Source organism: Hetaerina americana, unplaced genomic scaffold (assembly GCF_022747635.1).
Source record: "Hetaerina americana unplaced genomic scaffold, ioHetAmer1.1.p SCAF_22, whole genome shotgun sequence".
Classification (NCBI taxonomy): Eukaryota; Metazoa; Arthropoda; class Insecta; order Odonata; family Calopterygidae; genus Hetaerina; species Hetaerina americana.
In genome coordinates, this window is record NW_027286786.1 from 9,336,039 (window position 1) to 9,351,810 (window position 15,772).

The 15,772-nt window shown below is 40.4% G+C and overlaps 1 protein-coding gene across 1 annotated transcript; it reads right to left on the bottom strand.

Annotated features, from left to right (window-relative positions):
- Window positions 1-8,160: 8,160 nt before the first annotated feature.
- Window positions 8,161-11,400, bottom strand: LOC139689347 (endocuticle structural glycoprotein ABD-4-like). Its single transcript, XM_071586430.1, has 3 exons — window positions 11,392-11,400; window positions 10,548-10,663; window positions 8,161-8,449 (listed from the first exon to the last, which is right to left on the bottom strand). The coding sequence occupies exons 1-3, from the start codon at window positions 11,398-11,400 to the stop codon at window positions 8,161-8,163; spliced, it is 414 nt and encodes a 137-aa protein (XP_071442531.1).
- Window positions 11,401-15,772: the final 4,372 nt, after the last annotated feature.

Consider the following 15,772-nt stretch of genomic DNA (forward strand, 5'->3'; position numbering starts at 1 on the left):
GCAGCCAGAAAAATTAGCAGTAATTCCCTGGAATTAAGTGACCATGACAGGGAATGGATTTCATTAAAAGTTGACTAATATTATATTTGTTGATTTTAAATAGGACTACAGAGGTTCCGCATTTCAGAAGTTCCGCAGGAATGTTATCCGCCCCCACGTCCTTATTTAGTTTCATCTCCCTTAATGCCCTTTCTATCTCATCGTCGAGTATGCCTGGACCTAAGCTATCTAACTTTTTTGGTCTAAGTCCTTTACCATACAGTTCTTCTCTATATTCTTTCCATCTCTCTTGGATCATCCCTGCGTCAACTATTACCTTACCCGCCTTATCTCTAACTGTTTGCATAGATCTTTCTTTCTTACTCCCCGATAAAGATTTAACTTCGCTGTACAGCGCACCGATTTCATCCTTCCTCTGCATACTTTCCATATTCTCGCACTGCGTCTTCCACCATGCTTCTTTTGCTTTATTTGTTGCCCGCCTAAATTTATTGTTTAATTCTTTGTATTTCATTTTGCCTAACTCTGTACTTACATTCTTCCATTTTCTCTTCTCATCCATCTTTGTAATCATTTCAACCGTGATCCATGGTTTCCTAGTCCTTTTAGCATTAACGGTTCCAATCCGCTTGCAATCCGCTTGCAAGAATGATTCCCTCATGGGTATACTCCCAATCCCCAACCACGCCTCTGAATACAACAATCCCTTTGGCAAATGCTACTGTATCCATCTTAGCATCCCTTCAACCCTCCGACCATCCACTGAAATTCAAAATAATAGAGAAGGCGTTCACCTGGCTCCTGGATTCCTGGAATGGACCAGGTTTTCATATTAGACATTGATAATCCCGATCCTTACATATTTTCGACCCCCCCCCTCCGCCCCCAACACCTTTCTTACTACTAAAATCCCCTGCCTCTCTTCCCCTTTCAACTCTCCCCCCCGCAAAACTTTCACCACCTTCTCCTTCCATCTAGCGTTTCCAGCCGTTTCTTTTTCTCAATTCTGTCTTTCTCTTCCTAGAGAAAGATGGGGTGAACCACCGAATATTTGAAATCTAGTGAGTTTCTTTTCATTTGTTGTGTTTTTCTGTGTTTTTGTCTTTTTCCAATAGTGCTTACTTCAAATACGTCATATATATATATATATATATATATATATATATATATATATATATATATATATATATATATGTATATATATATTTATATATATTTATATATATTTATATATATATGTATATAAAATGACGTATTTGAAGTAATCACTTTTGGAAAAAGTACATAAATATGTGTGTGTGTGTGGGTCGCGGAAGTCCAGGAGGTAGGGCGTTGGATAACTGTCCGGAGAGTCCGGGTTCGATTCCCGAGCAAGTCTCCGGGCACATACAGCTCTAGCCATGCTATGTGATATTTCGGGTACCAGGTCTTCCTGGGATACCATAACCGGCACAGGGAAAGGAACTAGCCCCCCTGCCCTGATCTGTGAATTTCACACGCCGTTGGGCTTAGTACTGGATGAACTCTACCATCACCCACCAAACAGACCTTCGGGTTGATAACTGTGTTTATATAGTATATGTCTGTGTGTGTGTATATATACAGGTATATGTATGTATATATATATATATATATATATATATATATATATATATATATATATATATATATATATATATATATATATATATATATATATATATCCCTCCCTGGACTAAAACCTTGACGTGGTGGAGGGGCTTCTGCGGTCCGATGACCCCTAGAGCTGTGCTGCGGGAGTAATAATTGTTGCTCCTGGTAGGGTCACCCATGATAGGTCGAAGGTTAGGAGCCAGACGAAAGGTAGTCCATGCAGCATCTGTTCCTCAGTGAGGCGGCTGCAATGGCGTCTGACCCCAGTGGGGCGGCCATTAAGTGATGGTGTCAGGTTAAAAACATATTTGAGGAAGGCAACGGGATACCACCTCAATTATTATTCCCAAGAAAAATATGATGGACAATGCAGAGAGAGAAGGAAGGAATACAAACAGACGGTAGAGGAAATCATGGAGGATGGTAAAGAGCTAAGTACAATCGAAGAAAATTATTACCGTTGCTTTTCAACCTGTATGCAGAGGAAATGATTGAAGAGGCATGGGAAGAACTCGAGGTAGGAATGAAGGTTGGCGGGGAATTCGTAAAATCAGTTAGGTTTGCTGATGACCAAGCTTTAGTTTGTCAGTCAGCCAAGGGGCTGCAAGCATTGCTTAGTGAATTGGAAATTCAGTGCGACAGGTATGGGATGAGAATCAATATTAATAAAACAAAGGTTATGCGATTTTCTAGAAAGAAAAAGGCCAAGCTTAACATTAGAATAGAAGGGCAAAAACTAGAGAAGGTAGAAGAGGTTACGTATCTCGGTAGTGTTTTGGACCAACACGGTCAAAGTAGTAGGGACGTAAGAAGAATAATTGCGTTAGGAAAAAGGCTTTCACAAGGAGGAGGAAGTTGATGACGGGGACGTTGAGTAAGGATGTTAAGAAATGACTCGTAAAAACTTTGATATGGAGCGTAGCTATGTACGGTGCGGAAACGTGGTCATTGACGTAAGAGGATAGACGTAGATTGGAGGCTTTTGAAATGTGGGTGTGTAGAAGAATGGAGAAGGTGAAATGGACAGAGTAGAAAACAAATGAGGAGGTACTTGGTATGGTTGGCGAAGAGAGGGGTTTTTTGGGAGCAATCCTATGGAGGCAGGAAAGGTGGATGGAGGGGGTGTTGACGGGCAGTGGCATGTTGAAGACTGTGATAGAGGGGAGAATGTTGGGCAAACGAGGAAAGGGAAGGAACAGGATAGGGATGTTGGACGGGATGAAGGGAGGAAGAAAGTACTCAGAGATGAAGAGGGACCTGATATAGAGTAGGATCATGGATTTTGTGTTTTGTTTGGAGTAATAAAATGTTTGTTTGTTAGTTGGGTCCATCCAAAAACCTACCTTAACCGGTAGATTACCTTACAAAATATATATATTTATTTAATTTTTTTTTTGACCCAAAAGTGGTAGGACTGATTTTTTTACAAGAATTTTATTGACGATATACTTACATCGACTTAATAATCTTCAAAGTATGCTCCTTGAGCTGCTACATACTTAGTATAACGTTGCTCCCATTCCCCGTACGCCCGCTGGAAATTTTCTTTGGGGATGCCGTTGATGGCCCTCGTCGAAGCCTCTTGAACGGCCTTTACCGAGTCAAAACGTCGTCTCTTGAGCTGCCTTTTCATCAGGGGAAGGAGAAGAAGTCCGGTGGTGCCAGATCGGGAGAATAGGGCGGGTGCGGCAACGTGGCTAAAAGTTCCACGGGAATGTTATCTACCCCCACGGCCTTATTTAGTTTCATCTCCCTTAATGCTCTTTCTATCTCATTGTCTAGTATGCCTGGACCTAAGCTGTCTTCCTCTACGTCATTTTCTTTTTCAATGTCTAACTTGGTTGATCCTCGCACTGTGTCTTCTACCAAGCTTCTTTTGCTTTATTTGTTGCTCGCCTCAATTTATTGTTCAATTTTTTGTACTATATATATATATGTATATATATATATATATATATATATATATATATATATATATATATATATATATATATATATATATATATATATATATATATATATATATAAACACAGATGTAGATTTTTAGAATATAGAGACACAAAGAAAGGAATCTATTATATATATATATATATATATATATATATATATATATATATATATATATATATATATATATATATATATAAAATAGATTACCTCTATGGTAAGGACTAGACCATGACGGTTAGACGCAGAAAGGGAAAATGACGTACCACGAGATAGCTTAGGCCCAGGAAAACATGATGGCGGGATAAGAAGGGAATTAAGGGAAATGAACTCAAATAAAGCATTGGGGTGCTTAGCATTCCTGCGGAACTACTACAGGTTTAGGAAATCGTCTTTTAATAGTTAATGAATTATGAAATTCAGTAGCAGTAATGAGGTAGTTAATAGAGAATGGAGTGGAATATATAATAAAATTAAGAGGTACGAGTTTTTGTCTGTTTTGTAGATAGGTTTCAGAAAGGTATTTCATGGAGCGAATTGTGTAGAATTATGGACTTTATTGCAGAAAATAGGGGTAGACTTGAGGGATAAGGGTAGACTTATCCGCAACATGTACATGTTTTAGACCAGTTAGGTGCGAGGGGAAGGTGATGAAGTTTTAGTTCTCCCGTCGCCCCAGGTGGTTGATAGCATTGCTGAGCGCATTGGGAAATAAGCTCTATAGATATGGGTTAGAATGAAAACAAAATAAAGATCATGCTGCTTTCGAGAAAGAGAAAACCTTTGTTAAAGTTCGATTCAGGAGTTCAGAAATAAGAATAGATTGGACAGCTTACCTATCTCAAAAGCGTTGTGAATCAAAATGCTCAAATTAGAAGGAATATAAGAAGAGGATATGCGTATGACGACTAAATTTGTACAAAGAGGGAATTGATGGCAAGAAAGCTGGTTGGGGATGTTGATAAATAGCTCGATATAACTTTGTGATGGTACAAGTCGGGAAAATATGGCCATTGAAGAAATGCGAGCGATATGCAATTGAATACTGTGAAATGGGGAAGAACTTTAGGCAAACAAGGTAGGTGGGGACCGGGTTACTGGCTGAATAGCTTACTGGCATCCCACCCATAGGGCCTGGGTTTGAATTCTGGAAACGGCAGATCTTTTTCGCTGGTATCTTGATCCCTACTTGAGTTTCTTGGTGGAGAGCACTTTGAGTGAGTACGCCGTCCGTTGAATGGGACGTTTCATTGTGACCCCTTGGCGCCTTTCGTTGAGACTAGGCCAAATGCCAACTCTGGGTTTCTCTGCACCCTTTCCCATCCCCCATGGCACAAACATCCTCAGCCGTCGGTCGCCTCCCCTAAAAACTACTACTACCACGAGGACAGGTGGAGAAGGAGGCTAGGTATATTGAACCAAACGAAGGAAATCAGGAAGTATGTGGAGTTAAATAGGGGGCGTGGGTGTTTTCATTTACTATTTTTAATGATATATTTAATTGGAGGAGACAGGGACGTGAATCTTTGCATCGTTACACATGCACTCTCTGTCGAAATATCTTACCTTATCCGGTGGAGCACCGTTATAAATAATCTTTCTTTGCTTCACCATTCTACACATTTAGGGGTATTTTCCGTTCTATTTTATCCCTCAGAAATCAGTCGAACCCCAAGACGTAGCAATTGCATATTGCTCTTATTTTCAGTCGAGTGGGCCTATTTATCGTTTTCCTTCAATTTGTCTAATAATTTCTCGAAAGTGTACTTGAATATGGAACTATGTCCAGCCGTATGCTTCTATTTTTATTGTTCGAAGAAGATCTAGGTAATTGGTTGGCTAGGGCGCCTTTGGTCCTTATAACTCATAGCTTCATAGCTTCACACATGAGTATATGACTTTTATTCCTGGCTGAAATACGTACAACTCCTCCTTCGGAAGGGATAATTTACGGGCGTTTCTACACTTGCGAGCAAAATCTTGCGGATACCCCAGAGGAGATAACATTGAGGCTATCCACACACCAACAGGGAAACTAAGGCCGGCTCTAAAACGACCGAGGCCGCAAAATCCCCGGCGTCCACAGTACAGTTCCCTGCGAGTGGGGGGGAGTACACGTTTATCGGTGAGACCCTCGAACCCCGGATTAAAGAGCACAGACGGTGGGTCATCTGACCAGGGCGTCCCGGAAGGTCAGCCGTCGCGGAACACGGCCTCACCCGGGACCACATCATTGCATTCGACAATGCTTAGCAGACCGAATGGTTGCGGGGAGCGTTATAAGAAGGAGCCAAGGATCCGGTTAGGAAAGAAAGATTTTCAATCGTGACACGGAATACGCCATGAGACAAAATTGGAAACCCCCACTCCAAAAAATGAAGAATCCGCGGAGAAGGAGAAGGCAGGAGTGCTGACCAATCGCAAGACACTCGACCATAGCAAGGGGACATATAAACCCGCCAGTGTCTAAGCCGTTGTAGTTACTTTTTAGCACATGTTCTTTATTGCTATTCCTCTTCGCAGAGGAGCTTCTCGTGATACTAGCTTTCCGTGACGATTTTTTTATTTAACGAGAGTTTATATTTACTCTTTCAACTGCTGTAACTTGTAACTCCGGGAATCAAAACGTATATAACGAAAACAATCGATCAACTCGTCACTCGAAGTCCGGAGGACGATGGCACAGTTAACTGTGGAAGCATTGGCCGCTGATCATCCAAGATTATTCTTGTTTTCGAGAGGGATTTTCATTTTCATAAACAAAGAATGAAAAACGTGATCAAATAAAATGTTATATTAAATTTTTGTGCAAATTATTCCAACACAATCAAAGCTGTTTTTCAAGAAAATATCATGCAAGAAAACTTCACAAACGGATTCAGACCTGTTTCACTAATGTATATCATTAGCGAAAACACACAACACACAAATCTGGTCCACTGAAATGCCATGCCAAAATTCCAGATATCCAGCCATCTTTTGGTTCAGAGCTTGTCTATCACGTATCCAAATTGTCCGGCGTCATCTTCTCTGAAAAATATAAGGGAAATATAAGAACTAAATATGACATTAATATGTTTTTGCAGAGAAATTCATAATTTATAATTTCTTTTGTTTATCCTTTTACTAAATCCATATTAAATCAATTTATTAGGTAAATAGTAATATCCTTGAGAGAAGTAATGAAGACTTAAAAATGTAGAAGTACATAGCATCTGAGTCTAGTTAAACTAAGGTAACTAATAATAATGCTGCTCTCTCTCCCTATAACCGGGAAGAAGGGAGAGAAGGAAGTAACTCTCGCGTTCGTTCCGTCTCTCCCTTGAGAATGGTGGCTAGACCACCGAACATCTGTAAACGTGTGAGTTTATTTTCTTTTTAGCGTGTTTCTTTGTTTTTGTTCGCGATTGCTATCTTGATAAACGTTGTTACTCATATCCGTGAGACTTTCACAAATGTTTTACATATATATATATATATATATATATATATATATATTCATTCTATGTATTGACTGTAAATAATACATCAAACGGATGAACGAGATGGGATTGGACAAAAAAAATAGAAAGGCAAATAAAAAAGAGCACTCAGACGTACGGTATTCCAAAATTTTCCGTGGCACCACCACCCTCCACTGCGGGCAGAAAGAACTGAGGGGTAAAGGTACACGAGAAGAGGACGATGGACGGAAGGGGTGGCGGGTAAAGGTTTGGGAGGGGAACATTTGAGTGATGTGAGATTGAGATGGTTTGGAAAGACTCCATACCTTACTCCCATTCCATACGAGGGCCCAGAATCTGCAGTCATCCCTGGATAAATTCCTCTCAAACCTACACACCATTCCCTCTTCCAGCGAAAATATCCCGCACCCCTTCTAAACAAAAGGATTCAAAGGCATGCTTACACTACCAAGCTTCCCTCCTCCGCAGACACCCACCCTCTGTCAATTCGTAATACCTTCTTCCCTGGCAAAGATAAATAGATAGATCTTTATTTGACAAACATCGAGTCTTCGAGATCATGCTAATAATCCGACCCCATCTTAAAGAGCCATAGTCCAATAAACGCTCAATTCCCAAGGGCCCTCCGATGCATTCAAACGACATATCTGATCTCCTTAAAGCAACCAATCCACTCATTATATCCTCAGCACTTTCCAAAGCCACTCTCATGCCCTGCAATAAACCAGGATGTAAAAAATTTACAATTTTAATAATCCTAACCTGTATCTCTCCCACCCTCTGTTTAACTCCCTCCCCCAACCATCCCCTACTCCTCCGGCACCTCAAGCATGAGAAGTAGGGGATGGGTGGGAGGAATAGATCGAGTGGCTGAAGCCAATCTGCAAACCCAAAAGGCCCTGGCGACACTGAAAACAATTTGCTGGAAGGGATGAATTTGTGTAATTCCAGCGGCACTGCTATCCATTTTGAAATTACTCTGTCGTAATGGTCGCATTTGCGAGTAATGAATGACATGTGCGCCGCCTTCGAGGTCTGCAGACACGTCCGTGGGTTTCTTACCCGAGCAGGGATGTTGGCGCGTGCGATGGGGGGGGGGGGGGGGGGTGAGACCCTTCACTTGCGGTTCTTCTGCGGGGGGAGGGTGGCGAGGTAGTCGAGGGCCCTCTGGATGGCGGCGGGGATGGGGGGGGCGACGGGGAGGTGATCCCCCTGGGGCTGGAAACCATTCTCGTCGGCGACGTAGGTGAGCGTGAAGGGGGTGCCGTCGGGGGCCGTGTACGAGAAAGACCCTCGGGAGACGACGATGTCCTCGCTGCCCTCGGCGTCCTTGGTCAGGGGAGGGTTGGGGTTCTTGCGGACCTCACCGTTCGCCTCGGCGCGGATGCCATTCGCCGTCTCGTAGCTACCAGGTGAACATTTGCAAAACGAGAAAGAACCATCAGAAATCCCACTCCAACCATTTAGTATGCTGATTGTTCATGGGTGCATTTATGAAAATAAACTAAATCAAGTCGACTCTTGGTAATAAAAATGGCATAAGTAGTTCTAATTTTGCTATAGTCTTTGTATTTTAAGGATAAATCAACATCAATATCAAAGTATCATAGGAAAATAACTTATTTACCTTTGGTTCATTGTAGCTCTGAACATTACTTTATCGCAAAATTCAGAATTTTAATTTAGTAAAATTTAGTTAAAATTTACCGCGACACAATTATTTAAAAAGCTTTTAAAGCTTATTATTAAAGAATTATACCTAATCTTAGGGAACTTTTCCTTTAATCTTCTCCAAAACCTTGATTTGTGAGGAAATGTTTTCGTAGTTTATATATTGGTCGTTTTACTGTAACGCAGCTAATCATTTTGAGTGAAGTAGTTTCTGAAGTTGTATCTGTAAATAACGGCTACAGTTCCGATCATATTTGGGAACACTCTTATACTTCTATAAAATAGGGAGAACTATCATAATGTACGTTGGTCCATGGACAGAATAAGATCGCTGAAATCTGCTTAAGGGTACTATATTCTAGTTTATACCATCAATTCCTTCTCCTAAGTCATGCTGCAAAATGACTGGCGAAAGTTAAAAATATGATGCCCTACATCAACCCTTACAGACTTAATTTTCCTCTGTAGGTCACATGTTTTGCTGCTATATATTTCATTCGTTTGCATTCAGGTTATTCTACACGTTAAAGGTGGATTTTCTCACCCAATTTTCTCCCTCGTATCACGGCCTGCAAAACACTTAAAGATTTCCTCCATCAAAATTCTCTGTCTTTGTCAAATATTTCTTCGCATTTCACTTCCCCTCATTTTAAAAACTTCTGAACTTTAAGGTAAAACTTTTTAAACGTTTGTCCTCATCTCATCAGGATTTTTCTCATATTTTTTGTCGCAGCCCCATTTTAAAACCCTTCAATCACCCTCATCCTCTTTGTCTCACACCTTAGGTTTCACGAGAATTAATTTTGATGCTTAAGTCTTTATTTATAAGTTATTTTGCACATTTTAATCCATTTGAAGTCGATTATATTATTGCTTTTAATTTATCTTTTGATAATGCAAATATTCTCCTAATATACCCATTTTTTTCCCGCTTTTCTTTAAAAGAGCTGCCCAAATACGTAATATTCTCCATTGAGTCTAGGTTATGCCCTCCTTCTTTTATATTTAAATTGTTTTTTTTCTTTTTTCTTTCTTTAATTCGTAGTACTTAAAATAATTCTTGATTAACCCTCGTAATTGCCTGTTCCTTGCTGTTCCTTTGCCTCCATTCCTGTTTTCAAATCAAAACTCTTCCCTCAATATCTCCGATTTTTCCATTTCCTTCTTTTACCTTCCACAGCCACTTCATTCTAGTAGTCGCGTTCAATTTTCCTTCAGGATCGCAGAAAAATTAAAAAATCATTTATTTTTATATTTATTTCTTTAGTACATTCCTTTGGGAATTCTAATCGACAATATCGCAAGTGTTTCAGCAATCCAATATTTTGTTAAACTACTTCCTATCGTGAAAAGAACATTATTAACCTTGTCTACTTCCAACTTGTTTCGGTCATTTTTCTTGTGTTACGAACACAGTAGTTCCAGAAAAAAATACGTTACTTTACGCATTACTTACTTACATACTTACGCATTAACAAAAATGTCATTTACTTTGTTCAGAAATTCATTGCGTCCATTTTTCAACAGTTTATACTTTCCTTCATTCAGTCCTTCTATGTCTTAGAATTAATTTCTTTTCGGATGCTGGGACTGAATGACGTATCGATGCCATCCCCTGGCTTCTTCTCCCCTTCTGCCCCGCATTTCTTCTACCTCTGTCTCCTCTCGGACTAATCACAGGTACAAATGGAAGCATCTCCCTTCCTCTCTCTCTATTACACCAGCCTTTCAAATTCCACGCGGAATACTTTTTTGCCATCTGCATTCCCTCCATGATCCTGGTATCTACAGTACTGCCAATGATTCTGCTGCCCAGCCTCTATTCTGCTCACCTGAAAACATATGATCCGTCGGCATTGGCGTCTGCATTCTGACTGACAATGGCAATGGGTTCCTCCGCGGGAGGAGCCGCTGCAGCCAAAACCACCAGCGCGGAGAGGATGATGAACTGGAAAAGTGCGATCAACATTCGGTCACATATCAAGAATACTTGGACAAACAGGAATTGATGTATTCCCACAGCAGCTTTAGAAATCTCCTCCTCACGTAAATTACTTCTTTCTAATATCGCAATAGAGGGAGAAAATTACTTCCTTTCCATGTTTATGTTTGCTCGTGTTTTCGGAGGAACATCAAAATCTTCCCTAAAAAATTGTTTCGGGAAAGGACCTCCCTTCGCAAACAACTGAGTGTAAAATCTTACTGTACATTTCCCTTGATGAAACTTGCAATGGCTCAGGGCGAGTCAAATTATAGCGTTAGATTCGTGCCGCGCTAAAGAAGTAAGTCAATTGTTCGCGCACGTAATGATGTTTACATTTGATTCGTCCCATTGAATCCAGCGTTTATCTGAAATGTGTTAAGTATGTCAAACGCTGAGAAAGTTTAAATCACTCTCTTCGACCGAGTGCTACAAAGCTTGGGGACCTTAATTTGCCCAATTAAACGCGGGGTCTTACAATTCGGTCATGTTTTTTTGGAATACGGGCCTTAACAAATTAGAATAAGGCAAAGCACGAAAAACCAAGACCCCAAATCCCCACAATTAGCCGAACACTAAGCAGAGCCCTGGAGTTTATGGCCCCTGTTTGCTAAATTCGACTCGCGAATGTATTTGCGCTGCTTCGGGGGGGGGGGGGGCACCGAGAGACGAGCAATAGTCAGTTCTGCACTCACCGTCTTCATGGTTGAGGGTAGCTCGGAGGATGGACGTTTAAGGCCAGTAGCCCCCCTTATATACACGGATATACCACGGCGACCCCCGCCACCCCCCTCTCCGGGGGGCCATCCTCAGGTCCCTCCCAGCCTCCCCCTCCGCCGCCCTGCCACTCTGCCTGGCCGTTAGGACCCCCTCGAAATGTGGAAGGAGAGACTCATTGCCGCTTATTCCCGTGGCTCTATTTGCACTCGGGGAGCGCAACGCGGTGCAGGAGAAAGTAAGGTCAGGGGGTTGAGCAAAAGGCGCCTGTTTAACACATCTCCCTCCCTACTCCGATATGTGTCGCCCTTTTTGGCTCTATATGTGCCCGTGTGCACTGAACGGCGGGATTGTTCCTCGCAGGATGTTTCGTCTCCGTCGCCAGGAATATTGGGAAATTTGTGGTTTGAAAATGCCGTAATAAAATAATACAGCCGCAGTGGCATTATTTTCAATTTTCTCCGTCGTCATCAGATTTATTAGATCATGAGGTTAAGAAGTGGGAGGAATGAGACGAAATTTCTAAAATGACGTGGAGAAGTCATCGGAAAAATGGAAAATCACATGTTGCTGTTACCTTTAAGCTTTACGGGTATTTCACCAGGATAATTTTAATATTCATCGTCATTATTTTAATACAGTGATTAGAAGTTGACTATGGACGGCCTCTGAAAATTACTACCCTGGATCGTAGGCTTACGATTTGAACCACCACTTCAATGGTTAGGACCTCGATCATTTCTGCCCTTGCGCAATCTCCTCCTTCGGCTTAAAAAGTTTCTCTTTCATTTGAGAGATAGTCGAGAGCGAAACTTTGTGGAGTGTCCAGAAGATGCTACAGTGCACCGAAAATGGTTAGCAAGAAAAATGTTATCCTGTGGTAACGCAACGTTATTTTGATTCAACCTTTTACAGCTTCTCTTTTACTTGATACCATTAGAAATAATTATCGTTTTCAATCCTCTGTCCAATGCAATCAAATTTTTATTCTACATCTTCATCAGCTAATGGATCCCATCGAATTGACTTGGCTTAAGAAATTAGGTACCTGGAGAGGAAATGTGACAAATGAAATAGATTAATTCTTGTTCTTGGCTAAAATTGAGTTTCTGGAAGGCAAAGTGAGTAATTTGGAGGAGAATACCAGTAACACGAGAAATATTATGGAATTAAGGGTTCAGTGCATTCGGAATTCTTCTATTTTATACTTTATCCAAAGCACCTTTTTATGACAGCATTTTTTAATATGAGGTTGCTTTCAATATGATAATGCATAATGAAATATATTTGCCAATGGCGTGCATAATATCAGACATAAAACTTTTTTATTGGTCAATGATTTGTTTTTGCAAAATTTATCAATGAATAAAAAATTATTGACTAAAATTCACTTTACGGCATTGTAATTGGCTTAAATTGCCTCTGCGACGCCCTACGTCGGGCTCACCATTTTAATAACCGGGGTCTCGTATTTCGTCGTAAATAGGTTTCCGGTGCCGCCTGGGGAATAACAAAGCTTCAGCTCCGAGCGAAACGCAGCAGGTTGAGGCAATAGGTTGAGATGGGAAGCAATGGGAAGAGATTATTTAATGAGGCTTGCAGGCAGAGGAATTTGCTTGAAGGAAATTACTCTGACCTGCAAATGGAGAAAAATCTGTTGCAAACCTAAATAAAGAAATTAGTGCTTTATGGATCCTGGGATCTGATTTTTCAGACTAAAACATGAAGAGTGGATTGAAGGTTTTTCAGATGTAGGTGTGGCGGAGAATAGAGAATAGAAATTGGACAGAGAGGAAGTCAAACGCAGAGGTTTGAAAAAGGGCGGTTGGCGGGAGGAGTTGCTCGGACAAATGAATATGCAGAGGAAGTGGATAGAATAAATATTGAAAGGCAATAAAACGTGGCAGTCTGAGATAGAAGGGAGAATGTTGATTAAGCGATTGGAAGGTAGGGTGATAGTTGGCCCATTAGATTGGGCAGTGGGTTTTAAAGAACGGAGAAATAAATAAGCAAAAAAAAAAGTTCTTACGACACTTGGCAGTAAAAAGTCGTTGAGCCGTGAAAAACCTACTTTTAAATAGGTAGCATACCTATTACATAATATAAATAAATATTACCTATAATAAAGAATGCATCTTTCGCACAAACCGCCCACAATGTAACTTTTTGTCGGTATGTACACCTGGAGTACCTCTAAATTGGTCGGGTCTACTTTTTTCTCGACCAATAGAACTCAATCTCTTCTGTGCTCCACATGCAATACCCTTCTCCCCAGCTAATCAGTAATACCGCCACTCCACTGGACTCCTCCGCCCAAATTTACGCTTTAATTATCACGTTGGTATTCCTCTTCCATATCCATCTTACTTCACACAAATGTGCCACATCTGTAACCCATTTTTCAGATTTTCTCTTTATGTTTTCGTGCCCCTCTTCCCGTAATGAGTGTAAATATTCCGTTCCAGCCAAACACTCGATGTGTATATTTCAACCGTTGCGGTCCTCTTCTTGGTCTCCGTTTTGGGATTCTATCTCCCAGGAGATTTTAAATGTTCTGGGGTAAAAACATTTTATTTGAAAGACCTGTATGCATGCTCCTACTTGCTTTTTGATGCCCATATTATATTTAATTACATATTTGGAAAGACCATTGGTTAGTATAGAATTATCATTCTGCAATTTAAGATAGGAAGTGAAAGTTAATACTAACTATCAATGTTTATTTTTCGATTGCGAATGAAAGCTCATGAATTTAAAAAAATAAATTTGGCTAAATCTTTGAAATTTTGTCTACTATTTCAGTAAATTCATCTCATTCAGCTCATTGGTTAAAACGAGGAAATCACTCAAGGTTGCCTTGACTTATAATCAAGAATGCCAAGAGTTGAATTCGTCATTGACTTGTCTTTGATTTTTGACTTCGCCTCTCCTTCACGGCGCGCATCCCAGAGTATGACCAAATGAATGTGAAAGCCATTTCTCACGCCAGCCCCCTTCCCCCCCTCCCAGCCCCCTTGGACCACCACGGAAGCGCGCATTTCTATTTCTGATCCTCCCCGACCCTCCATTTCCACTTCCCGCGGCCATATGTTCCCTATGGCGGAATATCATCTCAATTCGTGGTAGGAAACACTAGTAATATCGGTTTCTGGCGAGTTTTCAGTGATGTTCCAAGTACCCTGCCATAAAGACGGAACCAACACCTCATTTATAAACAAGGCAGGTATTTAATATTCGCATGTTATTCTTATTTTGACTTGTGAAATGCAAAATAAGTGAAAGTAATTAAATCTCCGGATTAGTCACCACTAATTAGCAAATATAAGTCACATTAAAAATATTCCATTTTGTTTCGCCTTCACGCTGTTCTTTAAATAATTTACATGCTAATCCCTTTGGCCAATGCAAATAAATACTGACGTTAAAGTTTGACCTTCAGAATGCTAACTGTGCTGACAAAAACCCCCACGGTTGAAACAAACTCTAAACAGTCGCTTGTGGGCAATATTTTCGCTTCCTCCTTTGGCTCGCTCCGTCAGTGGCCGCCACCACTCGCCCCGTCTCAATGACCAGGTCATCAGGGCGAAGTGAGCATTCAGTCAGCAGCCGAATCAATCAAACTCGACACACGAATGAGCCGTCTGGTCTCATTTTGAATTCCCCTGAGAAAATACACCTCATATTTTATTCACTGAGGATCTAATTCATTCGCATTTACAATTAATTAAGATACTCCGCCTGCAGTTTCATATGGAACTTGTTTATTTAAAAATGAGTGAAACTCTTAACCTTCATTAATATTTGCTTTCAATGCAATTCCAGTTTTCGTAATCGCTACGATGGACTAACTGAAAGGTTAAAGGCACTGCAGTGCTATTCGCTGAGCAGCCAAGGTTACGGCAAGAAATCGACAGCTAATCACGAGCAAAATTAAACTAATCGGAAAATTATCTCTGGCTCTCGGACGTCTTGTGGAAACATGAAAAATGAAATTAGTCAGCATAATAAAAGACGTTCATGATGATTGTAGCTAAGGATTTTATGTTCATAAATATATTTCCAATGCTGAGGCAGGTAAAATGTATTCTAATAGGATTAAAATAATATTTTTCAAACCTGTGATTATCTATGCCAATAAAAACGAAATTCTAATTCATCATTGAATGCGGATTTGAAGCAGAATATTTAAAATATTCAATATCGATGTAAATACTTACATTCATCATTCTCTGGATTCCATAATAAAACTGGTAATTTGAGGCTCAACAATAATAACTAAAATATAATAATGCAATAATGCATTATAATATATAATGAATTTAATGCATGTAAAAGAATAATCCATATACATACATGTAT